This window comes from Silurus aristotelis (genome assembly GCF_946808225.1).
Source record: "Silurus aristotelis genome assembly, chromosome: 21".
NCBI lineage: Eukaryota > Metazoa > Chordata > Actinopteri > Siluriformes > Siluridae > Silurus > Silurus aristotelis.
In genome coordinates, this window is record NC_139594.1 from 14,759,583 (window position 1) to 14,777,553 (window position 17,971).

The window sequence follows — 17,971 nt, forward strand, 5'->3', positions numbered from 1 at the left end:
GAGATATGGATTTCATATGCTTTAAAATGAAGATGCTTTTTTGGCAATACATAATCGTGACAAAGAAAAATTATTTCAAAAATAATCTAAATATTATTTAATTGTAACAGACAGATAGATAGATAGATAGATAGATAGATAGATAGATAGATAGATAGATAGATAGATAGATAGATAGATAGATAGATAGATAGATAGATAGATAGATAGATAGATACCACAAACGATTTGGGTTTGTTCAGTTATATGAGGTGGTATAAAAGACTTGCTCTGTTTACAAGAAAGTACTTTATCTACATTCACACACCATCACCTTCAAAACACTGTCAAAACAGCGACCTTTGAGACAAATCTTCATCTTTGGTAAGAGGACAAAGTCCACAAGAGACGAGTAGGGTCATGTGGAAGTAAGATCATGTGAATTGTTTGCTGATGATCATCATGCACAAGTTGCCGAATCTTTCCTTGCTTTTGGAGGGTTGAACTTGTTCGTTGAAGGTCTTCCTGATTCCCTGCTCTTGAAGCGTGCGTGCCACTCGAAACATCTCAAAAGACTCATTGCAGCATCGCCGTATGTCAAACGTATCTATAAACATCTATGTGGCTGATTTGGCCAGTTTCATGTTTGCTCTTTGTTCTAACTTGCTGTTCATGATGAAATCGCAGTCGGACACGTAGTCAGAACAGCATGAGTTAGAACATTAGTCAGGAAATCTTTTGAACCCACCTCGTATATCATATATTACTGCCATCTTTTCCATCTTGTATTGGTATTATAATAAATTTCATGCTCAAGTGTTATGAGCATTTGGGATTTGTGGATAATTGTTTTTCTGGAGTTTTAGGTTTTTTTTCACTTCTTTTCTACACCAAAACCCCTCTTTAGTGTTGCAAAAAACACTAAAAGCTCTATTTTGGTGTCATCTGACTGTCTTCAAGCCTCCATGCCAACAAACAATATGGACGGTGGGCCTGAGTGAAGCCTACAACACTGTAACTGGTTTAATGATTATTGAAGCTTATTCAGACCCTTTGCCAGCTGGCATGTAGCATATTGATTTAAACATTGCACATTGGACCTTTTTTTTTATTTTTTTTTATACATTTTTGGAACCTGGGATTTTAAAGAACTGTGAGCTTATGTATAAAGGAGCTGTGAAAGTATTTCAGGGAAGGATGAGAGTATACTTGTTGATCCTGCTGGTATCAGTTTTAAGAGAATCCTCTGGTAAAGGTAATGAAATTAAATACATTAAATCGTGGTCTCAGAATACATTTCCAGCAAACGGTTATTTATTATTGTAAACAATTTAAATAATTATGATGTAAACAACTACTGCAAACATTCTGCATTTTTGGACTTTCTGTAGTCCACTTGTCGGCGGTGGATTTGGACTTGATCGGAGATGATGTTCTGTGGATTTACTCCCCTGATGTCCAGCACTGTCAGCTCGCCTGCACACAGCACCATTTCTGCTCATTTTTCACATTTTTCCGGTCTGATAGGAGCAAAGACAACAGGTTTTGTTTTATTTACTGGAGTTCTGGAAATTATAGAAATTTGAAAGATTTAAGATTTAAATTGCAACTCTATATGCAATTATGAAATATGGATCAGTGATTCCTAATTTTAAAAGAGTAAAGGAATACATAAATATAGAATAAGGAAAGCAAGCATTTTATTTGAAAATCAAAATAATTTACTGAAATGTCATGTAATAAGGAAACTATTCTATAAGGCATGTTTAAATTAAACCAGGACTTTGGAGTTTATCAAATAAAATAACAAATTTCAAGGAGTTAAAACTACATTTAGTTTTCAATATACACAGTACAACTACTTTGTTTTAAAAGGACATTTTCCTGCTACCTGAAGCACACAACCAGTGGATTTCCGTCGGGGTTTGCAATGCTGAAAGGTGTGACCTCAGGCTTCAAACTCAAGCCTCATGACTATGAAACAAGTACGTCCAAGACGATTTTCACAAACTTTGAGTGTAAACAATATTTTAACATGCGAGTACATCACCTTGTGGTATATTTCAAAATCAAATATTTGCAATGCAGGTGTTTTGCGCTGTAACTCTGCGCTTATATCAGATGTTCAATATCATACGTATAGGGATAAGCAGTATTTATGTACATGTATTTCAAATACGTATTTCAAATATAAGAGTTTGAAATTTGTGTTTTAGGGTTATACAGGGTTGATAAAACTGGCTTCATATTTTCTAATAAAATATACGACTGTTTTGTTATTTTGTAGTTTTAAGATACTGTAAAATACTTTGTCTACATGATGACATCATAAAAATGCAGCCTCTGATTGGTGCCTACTCAGTAGTTTGCCCAGACATGTTGAGATCAGAATAGAAAATTAATCCATATTGAAGAAGGTGGTCAAGATAAGAAAGTGAAGGCTTTCTTAAATATGCATCCAATAATTGATAAGTAAATATTTCTTCTTCTTCTTCTTTCGGCTTCTCCCTTTAGGGGTCTCCATACCCCCTGTCCTCTACATCTGCCTCTTTCAACCCAACCACCTGTATGTCTTCCCTCACCACATACATAAACCAACTCTTTGGTATTCCTCTTTTCCTCCTTCCTGGTGGCTCCATCCTCAGCATTCTCCTACAGATACACCCCTTGTCCCTCCTCTGCACATGTCCAAACCAACTCAATCTCGCCTCCCTCACCTTGTCTCCAAAATGTCCTACATGCGCTGTCCCTCTAATAAACTCATTTCTAATCCTGTCCATCGTCGTCACTCCCAACGAAAACCTCAACATCTTCAGCTCTGCTACCTCCAGCTCCACCTCCTGTCTTTTACTCAATGCCACTGTCTCTAAACCATACAACATCACAGGTCTCACCACAGTCCTATAAACTTTCCCTTTCACTCTCACAGATACTCTTCTATCACAAATCACTCCTGCTATCACTCTTCTCCACCCACTCCACCCTGCCTGCACTCTTTTTTTTCACTTCTCCAACACACTCTCCATTACTTTGCACTGTTGAACCCAGGTACCTGAACTTCTCCACCTTCTCCACCTGTTCTCCCTGCAACCGCACCCCTCCACTGCCCTCCCTCTCCTTTGATTGCCGAATATTGTACCATAATTGAAGTAGCTGTTAGCAGGATGATGATTTTTTTGCATACCGTTGCATGAATGACTTACACCAAATAAATTATTACATACATATTTATGATTAATTAGAAACTAGTTGCTATGCCATCAGTTGACTTTTTATGAATGACTTGTTTGTCATTGAGTCAGTGTTGCTGATGCAAAGTGGCCCTTCATTACCAAACACCAAGTAACTGAATTAGGATACAATTATGAGTCATTCGCAAACTGTTAAACATTAAACTGTTAGTTAATTTTAAATGAATCTTCATCTGGAAGAACACTGGGACATGTATGTGAATATTTGATCTGTTCACTGGTTACATATGTCAAATTTATTCCATGACTTAGCCTAAGAAAAGCTGTGCTATCCAACATTGTTTATTTAATCAGTCAGTATAATAGTGAAGGGACACAATAGACCAACTAGGCCAATTTGCACAGAAATGCCATGCTCCTTTGTAAAAGTACTTTTAAAATATAAAAAATACTCTAGTTTATTTTGATGCATATTTTGGCTGCTCTATTTTGTAGTTTTGATACACTTAAAGATAGGGTATTTGGTATTTTATTTTCATATACATTTTTAATGTATCTTTGCCCAACCATGCATATGTACAGATTAGTACACTTTATTTTCCAGGTGCCTGTCTGTCATCTACATATCAAGATGTGGATTTCCCAGGGTCAGACTATCTCCAGGTGACCTTAAATACTCCCGATGACTGCCAGAAGCAATGCACCAGTGATTCAGACTGCCAGTTTTTTTCATACAATACAGAGACCTTTCCAGATGCAGAAACAAGGTAAAAAGGTATATATTCAATACATAAAGTCAGTTTTGTGTCAGAATCACAAGTTACTAAATCGCACCACAACGTATAATTTCACTATTTATCTTAAGAATACACTATGTATTTAAAGGTTCTCTGTATATCTGTGTATCCCAGTGTATTATTACAAGTTTTTAAAGTTGCTGATCTTTGTGCAGGAAAAAATGCCTTCTAAAATTTCGCTGGACTGTTCCAATACCATCCGTGCTCAAAAAAACACCTGGTCTAGTGTCAGGGTTTTCAGAATCATTGTATAAGACTATAGAAGGTAAGCCATTTTTCTCGTATGAATGAAGAATTGCATTCTATCACAGACTGTAAGGAGGAGTTTTTTGCCAACACACATTACAGAGGAAATGATTTCGAGAACATCTCTGCTGCCTCGCCTGAACACTGTCAGTTCCTGTGTAGCACACATCCCAGCTGTACCCATTTCACATACACAACTTCCAAATATTCCACTGAGCCTGAGTAAGTGCTACTTAGAAAAGGGGGTCTGATGAACTTGTGTAAGATATAAAGTATACATTTGAAATGAATGCCAATTAAAAAAATGAAACACACAGTAATTAAGCTGAGTTTGAATAAAATTGTTAATAGTAATTAATATTTTATTATATATTATATAATTAGTAGTAATTTATTGCAATTTATATTGTATAAAAATTATTTAATTCAAGAAGAAATTTAATTCGATAATTTTGTTAGACCCCATTTGGTTAATACAGATGTGGATGTAAGTGTGTTTGTTTTACATTTAATATTTAATTATCTAAAGATATGATTATACTTAACTGTTCTACTTATTTCAGCATACTTTACCAAATGTCTTTCATTCCTTGCATCCTTCATTCATTCACTCCGTTGATATGTGAAATTGTCAGGATTTCCTCTATTTAGAGAAATATTCGAGGCTGCACATAAACGCTAAAGAATCCAGAGCTAGCATTAGCCGCTAGCCACGTCCTGGTTAGCGCCAAGGTACTGTTACACCCCTCATGGTCTTAATGGTATGATTTCTATACATCAAAAGGTAATGCATTTTTAGAAATGAACTGAACTGTAAAGGGAGAAGAGGAATGTTTGTACACTACAGAGATGAGAAATCTTGAATCTCATCAAAAGTCTGTGAATGTATACTAATAATTTAGAGCCAGCGATGCTTTGGAAACTTTCAGGAAACTGGTTTAATCTAGTTCTAAATACTTTATATAAAGGATGGTTAGAGCAGTGAAAAGACATAATTTAACATACTATATATTTTAATCCAAATTTTGTATCTGAACAATATAACAAATAATCAACAAATAATCCTATTGTCTGTTGGTGGGGTAAGAGCTAAAGCAGGTAAATGCAATAGTTTTAAAACAGGAAGTGAATGATTTACAGTGTTGAAAGAAACACTAAGATCGCAAATGAGGTGTTAATAAGCAGCGTCCCTTCATTTTAATTAATCATCCTGTCAAGTTCTTTAATGTAGAAAGTGGACTTAATGATACAGCTGTCCATGTGTTTGGGTTCATTCTCAAGTTCAGTACTGCAGGTTTGGGGCTTATTCACTTTCAAACACCCCCCTGGCCTTTCCACCAGTGTTTAAAGGGGGATACGCCCCAACCTGGCAGTGTTAAACTTACATTTACATTTACCAGACCCTCTTTTCCAGAGCAACATGCTCTGAGCGATTTAAGTCTCTATCAATTAATAAATAAACACTGGTTCACTAGGTTGCAGACTTATGATACATCAGGCTAAAACTCTATTGAGAGGAATTATAGAACACTTTTTTAAAAAGAATGCTAATGTAAGTGTTTTAGGAAGAGGTACAGAAGGTCTTCACCCGACTTAACTATTTGGACATCTAAGGGAATTTTATTCGACCACTTCATTGCCAGTAGAGAGAAGAGTCTTAATGAATCCCTACCTCTTATCCTGAGCGAAGGTGGGACCAGTCGAGAAGTACAAGAAGATCTGAGGCTGTGTGGTGCAGTTGAAGATAAACCACTTACCCCTGCAGTGTTGGACATGAAAATTAACCCCTAATTAAATTCTAGCTAATCATAATATCTAACATTATGCAGTTTGCTAATGAATTAATGAAAAGTTAGTTATATCCATGACTATACCCATATATACCAATTCAGTGTTCTAAAATTTAACAATGTCCTTAGGTATAATGTGCCATGAAATTAATCTTTTGACAGTTTTAGATAAGTAATAAAAAGTGTTGGTATCTTTTGCTCAAATTCTCTGACTATTCTTAAACTGATTTTTCCTAACAGGATCAAAATGCATTGCTTCCTGAAGCATACACAGAACGTAAGCCAGCTTTTGCCTGTCAGAGAAGAAGAACTTTTTTCTGGATTCCCCACACGAAATTGCAAGCCTTCAAATGGTTTGATTTGTTTCTACTTGAGCATGCTAAGACTCTACAGTGTAACTGATCATGCTTTGCTTGGTCTTCTCTTAATTTGGTTTTTCTTTCAAAGTTTGGGCAACAACACGCTATGAAGGCCTCCACTTCTTTGGCCATGATTACCATGATTTTGAAGCTGACTCATTGGAGAGCTGTCAAGAAATGTGCACAAAAGACCCAGACTGCCATTTTTACACTTATGTCCTTCCATTTTACCGTGATAAGAACATCAGGTAAAGATATAAAATTATATTGTAGTTCTGTAAAATAAGCTCAATCAAAAGCAAAAACTTGATAAAACGTGGGTTTAGAGGGTTTGGAAAAGAGGAAATTAAAGGCAGGTGTAGAGTCAACTTAAAAAGTCTTTATTTCCTTATGTTTTTAGTTGCAATTTTTCAGTTTCAATACACACACATACATAGCTCTTTGGGCATAATGTTGCTTTAGTGGTTAAATAAGGCTTTGGTAAATTTGGGTCTGATTGTAGCCTAATGGTATGTACCGCTTGGACACTTACATGAATACAGTACGAGGTGGTATCGAAAAATGTTTTGAGACTAGATGGTGACTTGTGAACAGATGGCAGCACAAGGCTGCACACACAGTGACAGGGAGCACCAGACATCATAAGTCAGTGTGTCAAAAGACATCATCCTGTGTACACTGGGAGCTGTGCAACTGGTGCTATTCTTACCATGTGCGTTACCACATTTGCGATTGTGAGTTTCTCACCGGAAAGAAAAGGGGGGTTAAAATTAGGGGGGGAGGGGCAAAAGAGACATGCAGCATGGTTTATCTGCAACTTGTCCAATGTGAGCAATGTCTGCAGCTGAAGCACCCTCTTGTTAGACCAGGCTCTGGAACATGGCTTTGCATCTCATGCTCTTTTTCTCTTGGTTATCTTCCCTCCCCACTTTAATCCATGTTGCTAAAGACGGAAACTTACATTTAACTTATTTAAAGGTTTTCAATTCTTATCAAAATTCAGTAGAGGTGTGTTACCACTCACTTCCCCCCAGCTCCATCCATCATTTATCCTGTGCCATTATCCAACTGCATTCTTACAAGTTTAAAATCTCTGACTTACTTTAAAATCTCTGATCTCTGTGCAGAAAAAAGTGCTTTCTAAAATTCCGCTGGAATGTTCCAATACCATCATCGCACATACAAACATCTGGTGTAGTTTCAGGATTTTCAGATTATGTGCAAAAAACTACTGGATTTAAAGAGAGTAAGTCATTTCTCTCACGATCTGTTAGTGTAAAAATCGAAAAATCCTATAATTAATGCCATAATTTTTATAAATAAAATCACTTTTCTTTTCTTCACATTCTATCACAGAATGTAAGCAGGAGATTTTTGCCAACAGACATTACCGAGGAAATGATTTCGAAAACGTCCCTGCTGCTTCACCTCAACACTGTCAGTTCCTGTGTAGCGCACATCCCCGCTGCACCCATTTCACATTTACAACTTCCAAATATTCCACTGACCCCAAGTAAGTTCTACTAAGAAAAAGCTGACTAATTAACAACTACATAGAGTTTTTTTTTGCTGTATTTTTTCACTCTTAGTCTTTACTCTAAAATGCATTTAAAATAAAAGAGTCAAACCCTATGATTAAATAAATAACTTGAACCCGAATTTTCCTAACAGGATCAATATGCATTGCTTCTTAAAGCATACACAGAACGTACGTGAGCTTGTGCCTGTTGGAGAAGAAGAACTTTTTTCTGGATTCCCCTCACAAATTTGCAAGCCTTCAAATGGTTTGTTTTCTATTTAAACCGTTAAATCTATCATCCTTTGCCTGGTCTCCTTTGAATTCTATTTTCTCCTTTAAATTTCAGCAATAAATTACAATGAAGGCCATGTTTACCGTGATTTTAAAACAGACACGCCTAAGATCTGTCGAGAAATGTGCACAAAAGACCCTGACTGCCATTTTTACACTTATATCCTACCTTCTTACCATGATGAGAGTTTAAGGTAAATATATAATATACTCTGTATTCTAACAAAACAATACAGGGGGAGGGGGGGGGGGGTTTAATTAAACCACAGTTCCAATGCAGCATTTTACTTTAAATTTTGACCAGACTTTGGTATTAATCATAAAATTACATTACATAAAAACATAATATATTAGGCTCACCAAACTCTGAATGCAGGCATACAAACATCCCATAATCGGTAAAGGCAAAAAGCTCTACCAAGAACTTTGCAACCAGATGGTTTTACTACAGAACACTAGCACTGCTTATGGACAGATTTCACAACTGTGTTCCTTTAAGCACCTCTAGAGCCATTATCTGCAAGTGTATAGAACCTCAACATTCCCCTATCAGCCAGCCACACATAAAAGGAAGATTTCTAATCAGGAAGTCAGATGGACCACTTATAAGGAGCTCTAGAAAGACTTGGAAGCAGCAGGAACAGTTGTCACAGATAAAAAAAAACTATAGATAATGCACTTCACTGCCATAGTTTTTAATGAACACTCAACCCGGAAAGCTCTATTATTGAAGAAAATGCATGTTGTATCTGGTTTGAAGTTTGCTACACAACATTTGAAAATGGCAGTTAAATACTGGGAGAACGTATTCTGGTTACATGAGACAAAATTGAATGTCAATAATGCCACATGCCATGTTTGGAGGAGAAATTGCTCAAGTTTTGAGGTGGAAGCATCATGGAATGCTCTGTTTCTCTTGGCATGGTACTGACAGAATCTATATAATTAAAGGGAAGAGGAATGAAGGCATGTTTTAGGAAGTTCTCACGACGAATCTTGTGCCATTCAGCTTTGGCCTTCCAACAGGACAATGATCCAAAACATGAAACTGCAAATAAAACTCTAAATCTGTTTTTATGAAGAAGGTATAAATAAAGTTGTTGGAATTGCCCAGACAAACATTAAACTCGATGGAGTGTTTGTGCAAGGCACTGAAGATCAAGATTTGCAAAAGAATACCCTACAGAAAATCAAGTTTAATAGACAGGTTGTATAAAAGAATGGGACAAAATCCAACCTGAACACTGTCAGCAATTAGTTCATCCAGGAAATTTCTTGAAGCTTTCATTGCAGAGAAAGGCTTTTCCACCAAGTATTAGTATTAATAAATTTACTGAGTTAATACTGATATCAGGTCAAAATTTCATGTGAATTGCTGTATAAATGCTGTACAAAACTTGTGAGTGGACATTATGTAAAAGATTTGGTTTAAGGTAAGTATTAAGAGAAACTGAAACATACCACTCCACTTGTTCACAATTTTAGTAGTAACCCAATAGTGTAATGTTTTTTACAAGTTTGAAGTTGCTGAACTCTGTGCAGGAAAAAATGCTTTCTAAAGTTCTACTGGACTGTTTCAACACCATCAGTGGTTTTATAAACACCTGGTGTAGTATCAGGGTTTTCAAATTCACAGTATAAGACTAAAGAAGGTAAGCAGTTCTGCTCATGGCATTCCCTGTATGTTGGCATATACCGTAATTCTGTTATTCTATAAATATTATAATTCATTTTAGAAATTCAATAAGCATAATCATATTTTTTACTTTTCTATTCTTCAAATTCCATCACAGAATGTGAGATCTTTGCCAAAACACATTACAGAGGAAATGATTTTGAGAACATCTCTGCTATGTCGCCTGAACACTGTCAGTTCCTGTGTATAACACATCCACGCTGCACACATTTCACATACGCAACTTCCAAATATTCCACTGACCCCAAGTAAGTGCTACTTACAAAAGGATTCTGATAAACATATGTGCAAGATTTAACATAGAACCCTATATATAGGTGCATCCAAACAGTCTGTGTGTCCATGTCAGATTTGATTTGTTTTTAACAGTAATTGAAATATGAAAAATAGAAAAAAAACAGCATTATTGATTTTCCCTTTTAGGATCAAAATGCATTGCTTTCTGAAGCATACACAGAACGTAAGCCAGCTTGAGCCTGTTAGAGAAGAAGAACTTTTTTCTGGATTCCCCACACGAGATTGCAAGCCTTCAAATGGTTTGATTTGTTTCTACTTGAGCATGCTAAGACTCTACAGTGTAACTTTGCTTGGTCTTCTCTTAATTTAAATTTTTCTTCCCAAGTTTGGGCAACAACACGCTATGAAGGCCTCCAGTTCTTTGGCCATGATTACCATGATTTCGAAGCTGACTCATTGGAGAACTGTCAGGAAATGTGCACAAAAGACCCAGACTGCCATTTTTACACTTATGTCCCTCCATTTTACCGTGATAAGAACATCAGGTAAAGATATAAAATCATTTGTATTGTAGTTCTGTTAAAAAAAAGTAACTTGAAAAAAGACAAGATAAAATTGAAAACCTGCATACTTAAGAGCAGTGGTTATTTATTTGTTTGTTTTTTTACGTATGTTTGTTTGTTTGTTTGTTTGTTTGTTTGTTTGTTTGTTTGTTTGTTTGTTTGTTTGGGAATGAAAGGATCATGCAAAAATATATATATATTTCATGGTTTAAGTTTGGAATCAAAAGTAAGTTTAAAATGAAACTAAAATCCGTAAAAAAAAAAAAAAAAAGAAAAAAAGAATTAAATATTTATTAATTAAATATATGTGCTTAATTGTTCTCTGAGAATGTGTGTATACTAGTGCATTTTTACAAGTTTCACTCATTCCATAATTTTCATTTGTAATTAAAATTTAGCACAGGTGTAAAATCGTTACCACTCACTTCCCTTGACCTTCCCTCATCGCCCTCCATTATCTTGTATAGTGCATTTTTACAAGTTTCAAATTTCTGATCTCTGTGCAGGAAAAAATGCTTTCTAAAATTCAGCTGGAATGTTCCAATACCATCATTGCTCATACAAACACTTGGTGTAGTATCAGGATTTTCAGATTCAGTGCAAAAGACTACTGGATTTAAAGAGAGTAAGTCATTTCACTCATGATCTATAAATCCTAAAATTGATGCCATAAATTCTTAAAAATAATACATTTTTTTTCATCACTTTTCATCACATTCCATCACAGAATGTAAGAAAGAGATTTTTCAAAGACACATTACCCAGGAAATGATTTCGAGAACGTCCCTGCTGCTTCAACTTAACACTGTCAGTTCCTATGTAGCACTCATCCCCGCTGCACCCATTTCACATTCACAACTTCCAAATATTCCACTGACCCTGAGTAAGTGCTGCTTAGAAACATTAGACTAATAAAGTTCTTCACATCTGTAAGATTTATTCAAAAAAATAATTTCTGTTTGTCAATTATTTAGTATTTTTTCACTCCGAGTCTTTACTTTGAAAGACAGACTGAAATGCATCACAAAAGAGTTCAAACCTATAATTAAATGCCTGGAATAAATTAACCCTAATTTTCTTTACAGGATCAATATGCATTGTTACATGACAAATACCAAGAACATAAGTGAGCTTGTCCCTGTTAGAAGAGAAGAACTTTTTTCTGGATTCTCCACACAAAATTGCGAGCCTTCAAATGGTATGTTTTCTACTTGAGCATTTAAATCTAAACTATATAGAGAAAAAGATTTGTATGTGAATTTTAAACATCTAAGTCCACATTTGCTTTTATAATACCACCACTTTTCTGGGAAGATGTTCCACTAGATTTTGGAGTGTGCTTGTGGTGATTTGTGCTCATTCATCCACAAGGGTGTTAGTAAAGTCAGGCACTTATGTAGTTGAGGTGAGGAGGCCTGGGGTTATATACACTCAGAGTTCCAATTCATCCAATTCATGTTTAATAGGGTTGAGGTCAGAACTCAAGAGCAGGTGACTCAAGATCTTCCACTCCAAAACCATGTAAAACATATATTCATACAGCTATGTGTACAGAGACACTGTCGTGCTGGAACAGGTTTGGATCTTCTAGTTCAAGTGAAGGGAAAATGTAATGCTACCGGACCAATGACATTTTATAAAAATGTTTGCCTCTAACTTTATGGTAACTGTTTAATGAACAATAAAATATGACTGGAAAAGTCAGATGTTCAAGTACTTTTGTCCATATAGTGTATCATGCTTTGCCTGGGTTCCTCTTTTATTTTCAAAGGTTGGGCAACAACTCGCTATGAAAGCCTTCACTTTCTAGGCCATGATTATCGGGATTTTAAAACCGAGACGTCTGAGACCTGTCGAGAAATGTGCACAAAAGACCCAGACTGCCATTTTTACACTTATTTCCTTCCTTCTTACCACGCTGAGAGCACAAGGTAAAAATATGTAATAAGGTAATATATATAATCTGTGTATTAAATCTATAGTGTCATGTTTTTAGTTAAAAAAAAGAATACCTTGTCAATCATTTTACATAAAGCTATTTTTAAAAAGACATCTCCTCTTATGAAATCTCTGAAAAATGCCAATCCACTCTTTGTGCACAATTTCAGTAGAAACCCAATAATTTCTGATCTCTGTGCAGGAAAAAATGCTTTTTAAAATTCCACTGGACTGTTCCAATACCATCAGTGCTCAAAAAAATACCTGGTTTAGTATCAGCTTTTTCAAAATCACAAGCCTAAAGATGGTAAGCCGTTCTCCTCCTGATATGTGTTGGTATATACCATAATTATATAAATATTATATTTCATTTCAGAATTTTAATTAACAATCATCATTAAATTCCATCACAGAATGTAGAGGATTTTATTGCCAACAATCATTACAGAGGAAATGATTTTGAGAAAGTCCCTGCTGCTTCTCCACAACACTGTCAGTTCCTGTGTAGCAGTCATCCCCGCTGCACCCATTTCACATACACAACTTCCAAATATTCCACTGACCCCAAGTAAGTGCTACTAAGAAAAGGTGTCTGATAAACCTATAAGACTTAATGAGTAAATCCATAAATAATTTGATCCAAACAGGTTATATTTGTCAAATATTATAGTATAGTCATAAGACCATGTGTTTTTTGGTCCGTGTACATTGTGTTCACTCGTTTTTAGTCTTGAAAATAAAAAGCAAATTATGCAAAGATATTTAACAATTTATAATGGGCATTTCAAACAAAATGTGAATTAATATTGAAAGCAGAAAAAGGAGAAAATGGCTTTTTCATTGTTTCTAAAACACCTAAAATGAGAACGCTATTTATTTATTTAAGCATCTCCTTTATTCGTTTAGTATCATAAAGTGTATAATCAAAATCGCACAAGGCCATATATGGTCAATGCACATCTAACATCATAAACTGGAAAAAAAAAGCGAACTTCTCTAAAACTCTCTCCTTAGGAAGAAATGTCCACTCTGGAGCCATTTATGCAAATTATAAATAATATGATGCAAACTAGAGCAACATATTCAGAGATTACAGACAATCTAGTAGAGCATGGTGTGGGGCGGTGCGGGGCACGCCATCACAGTGTGGGGCAGAGCAGTGTGGGGCAGGGCGAGGTGGGCTTGTTCTTTAAAGAGTGTGTGAAGACTTTGTGCATTGCATAACTGTAAGAAGAAAGTGTGTGTCAGACTTCCATTTACTGTCACTCTCTTGTTGCATGTAGTCCAAGCATAATAACTTACATTTTTATTTATTTTCTTTCTTCCCAGCCAATAGCTTGCGATAACACAATCTGCTCATTGCTATGGCTTATAAAAAAGATTAATTATCAGAAATGAGTGGTTAAGGGGGGAGTGGGATGTTTGTACACTACAAAAGTCTCATATTATCTAATCAGTAAAAATTTTCAGGAAGTTGGTTTTCATCTATAATTCATGTCCTGAATATATTACATATAGACTGGTATTTCAATATTTTATTTATGTATTTATTTTGGCCTTAGGGCTAATGATCTGAAGGGCAGACTGAAATGCATTAAAAAAGGTAATTTAAAGGTTAAAATGCCCTGAATATTAAAAACCTGATTTTCTTTACAGGATCAATATGCATTGCTTCCTAAAGCATACACAGAATGTAAGCGAGCTCGTGCCTGTTGGAGAAGAAGAACTTTTTTCTGGATTTCCCACAAGGAATTGCAAGCCTTCAAATGGTTTGTTTTGCACTTGGCCAGTTTAATTAATCATACATTGCCTGGTCTCTTCTGAATTTTTTCCCCCCCCAAGGTTGGGCAAGAGCATGCTATGAAGGCCATCATTTCTTGGGCCATGATTACTGTGATTTTAAAACTGACACGTCTGAGACCTGCCGGGAAATGTGTATGAAAGACCCAGATTGCCTTTTTTACACTTATGTCCTACCTTTTTACCATGATGAGAGTATAAGGTAAATATATAATAGTATTACACTGCTCGAAGATATTACGGGAAGACTTAAATCATACGCTGGATCACGTTTAACAAAATATGCAGGATGAAAAACTTTTTTACATTGTTTAAATCATTGATGATGTTACAGTGGTCAGTGGAAACAAAAATCATCAACCCATTAAGAGCTGGTTTGAAATCAGACCAAAAATCTAAAGTTAAAGATTTAAATTAGTCTGATCCAACTTGCATACATTTTATTAGGGAAGCTCATAATGTAAGTGAATAGTTTATATGGTCCCTACGTGCCTGTATGCACTCCCGACAACATCTGGATTTTGCTCCTGATGAGATAGTGGATGGTGTCCTGAGAATTCTCTATTTCCAGACCTAAATCAGGGCACCAGAGCTCCTGTACAGTCTGTGGTGCCACTTGGTGGCGTTGAATGCTCCGATATACAATGTCTGTTCATGATGTTCAGGTGTTCATGACACAAAGTAGCATATACTGGTCCTGTTGTTAAGTTGTTAAACTTCTACTAGCGTATCCAGCTCTCCTTATGTAATGGGCTGCTTTCTGTTATCACCTCTATGCTCTTAAACCTGGGAGACACATTGGACATCCTTGCTACTACCTGCTCAACCTGATTAGGATGGGGATTGGAAGTGACAAGGACTGAAACAAAACACCAAACCAGAGACATATCATTCAGGAAGGATTAGGAAAGAGAGCAATTGTCTGTGGCCACCACCACCTAAACATATTTTTTGGGGGTTGTCTTGCTGTTGCCTTTCCATTGTACCTAATATCACTTTCATTTGCATCAAAGCATGTGATTCAAAACCACTTCTTAATCCCAGGCTCATACTGTGCGATTTTTATAGTCCCTTGAGATTGTGGATTGTCAGACTGTAAGTGATCCACGGGTCACTCTGTAGGATCTCAGTTGTCATAATGTCAGACTGTACAACAGTCAAAATCTGATGTAAACCAAAAACTGATGTCCAAAGTTTTACATCATCAATCCATGATACGTTCAGACTCGCGTTCTCTCACTAAAGCTAGCAGCAAACAAAAACAATCTGCAGCGTTAATTTTGTTCATGAAATGCCTTGATAAGAAAAACGGCAAACAAACTCTCCTTTTCCTTCCATACGTTTCTCTTCTTGCTGTACTGTCCATCTGACTCATTTCAGTATTTTTTTAAGTTGTCCCATCATCAGGCTTGGTGCTCCTATTGGTTTTTGGTTTGACAGTTTTCTGAGAATTTCATTGGAGGAAAAAAATGACTGCGACGGCAATTAATTAACTGTCTGTGAACATGTTAAACCCGCGTTTAAAGACTACAGATTTTATTGTAGGATAATAGGAATCTTTAAGGATTTTCAAAATATGATAACCAAATCATGGCCAAAATCAGTGTGAACTCAGCTTAGGTGGACAAATTTGTATCCCTGAAGAAATTAGCTTGTTGTTATACTTTGATGATTATATATTTCTAAAAGATCATTTTTTAGCTATGTATATTCTATTAAATATATGATAGTATTGTAGAAATGTTGTAAAATAGGCTCATTTGAATAACTATAATTCGATAAAGAAGCATAAAACAAACCTAAAAATGTATTTCATGAAACAAATATAATTATATAAATATAATAACCTACTTGTTTTATAACACTGACTGATCTATATGTGTGTGTTTGTTTTTTACATGTGTTTTTAATCTATTGGTATTATTTCAGGCATGGATGTTACCTAAAGAAAATCATGACTCTACCAAGACCTGAAAAGGTGGTGTATAGTCATGGTGTGGTATCCGGCTTCTCCCTGAGGAACTGTTTAAACTAGTGAGGTGTAATCTACAGGACACAAAGGTTTGTTTAATTTACATAAAATCAAACCCACAAAGTGATTTCTTTTGTTTTGCCAAAAAATTACAGACAATGGAAGGACAACAACCAATTCAAGAATTGTTTTATTTATATAGTGTGTCTTATAATAGTAAAATTTAACTAAATATTTAGTCTAAAAAGCTGTTTTCAGGGTTCAGTCATTTTTATTGTGCCTCCAATTGCTCTCATTTCACATAGGTCAGTGATGTATGGGATCAGTTACAGCCACTATACACAAGTATTTACATAAGAGTATATATTTAATAGTGTGTTGCCTAATATCAGCCATCTACTATAGACTATCTTGAGTATAGACTTAATAGAATGGAATAGAATTTGAGATTATGCCTGTAGGTTATGTTTCAGACTTGTTCACAGACGCGTTCATAAATAAACACAAGACAATTTGTTGAATGCCAACGGACACGGGACATGAAACATGCATTTGTGCTTATCTTTCACTTATTTTTATTTCACTTCATGTTGATTTTATTGAGGTGTTTTGACAGGCAGCTATTTTTTTAGGACATAGAAGATTGTCCTTAACCACTGCAAAAATCACCAGATGCTGACAGCGTGATTGGATAGCAAAACTTGTAAAGAAGAAAGATTTTCTGAAGGCAATAATATTTAGTGATGATTGGTCATTTGAAACAATGCCCTTACAGACACAGAGTCCCACCACAGCTAAGAACAAACACACACACACACACACGCAACCACTGACACATACTGACCTCCCAAATACAAGTAGTTGGTGATAGTGATCAGTGACTGCTCACTGATTGGTGATTAGTGATGGTCATTAGGGAACAATGATGATCAGCAGTTGGTGTTTAGGAACACTGGTGATCAGTGATTGGTATTTAGGAACAATGGTAATCATGGATTGGTATTTAGGAACAGTAGTGATAAGTGATTGTTGTTTAGGAACAGTGATCAGTGATTGGTTGTCAGGAACAATAATGATCAGTGATTGGTTGTACGGAGCAGTGGTGATCAATGATTGTTGGAAGCAGTGGTGATCAGTGAATGTCATTCAGGAACAGGGGTGATTAATGATTAGTTGTCGGGAAAAATAATGATCAGTGTTTGGTTGTAGGGAGTATTGGTGATCAGTGATTGTTGGAAGTAGTGGTGATCAGTGATTGTTGGAAGCAGTGGTTATCAGTGATTGTCCTTGTGGAACAGTGGGGATCTGTGATTGTTATTAAAGGACAGTGGTGATCAATGATTGGTATTTAGGAATCACTTCCTTTGTCACATTTTATGTCTATTATAAAAGCTCACACCATATAATTATAACAAAGAACATTTCAGAATGCTGATTTGTAATCATCATGTGATTTTTTTTTTTACTTTGTTTCAGGAAGATAATTCCTGTTGTGTCCAATGAGAGAACTGAGAACCATGAAAAGCTGTCTGTGAAATAATAGCACTGTATGAATATAAAATCCTATAATCAAATAAAGGCTGTTGAATCTAA

General features: G+C 35.7%; 2 protein-coding genes across 2 annotated transcripts; both read left to right on the top strand.

Annotated features, from left to right (window-relative positions):
* The first annotated feature begins 1,097 nt into the window (after positions 1 to 1,097).
* Positions 1,098 to 10,409, top strand: LOC310716421 (coagulation factor XI-like). The gene is made up of 15 exons (XM_083523683.1): positions 1,098 to 1,234; positions 1,371 to 1,521; positions 1,855 to 1,964; positions 3,775 to 3,937; positions 4,123 to 4,232; positions 4,279 to 4,435; positions 6,244 to 6,356; positions 6,451 to 6,610; positions 7,490 to 7,608; positions 7,719 to 7,875; positions 8,034 to 8,146; positions 8,228 to 8,366; positions 9,715 to 9,824; positions 9,966 to 10,116; positions 10,292 to 10,409. Exons 1-13 carry the CDS (start codon positions 1,141 to 1,143, stop codon positions 9,770 to 9,772), a joined length of 1,644 nt encoding a protein of 547 aa, XP_083379809.1. The 5' UTR covers positions 1,098 to 1,140; the 3' UTR covers positions 9,773 to 9,824; positions 9,966 to 10,116; positions 10,292 to 10,409.
* A 2,032-nt stretch (positions 10,410 to 12,441) lies between these two features.
* On the top strand, positions 12,442 to 17,971 carry LOC310716502 (plasma kallikrein-like). Its single transcript, XM_083523836.1, has 7 exons — positions 12,442 to 12,599; positions 12,809 to 12,913; positions 13,020 to 13,174; positions 14,263 to 14,375; positions 14,449 to 14,608; positions 16,336 to 16,467; positions 17,855 to 17,971. The coding sequence occupies exons 2-6, from the start codon at positions 12,815 to 12,817 to the stop codon at positions 16,439 to 16,441; spliced, it is 633 nt and encodes a 210-aa protein (XP_083379962.1). The 5' UTR covers positions 12,442 to 12,599; positions 12,809 to 12,814; the 3' UTR covers positions 16,442 to 16,467; positions 17,855 to 17,971.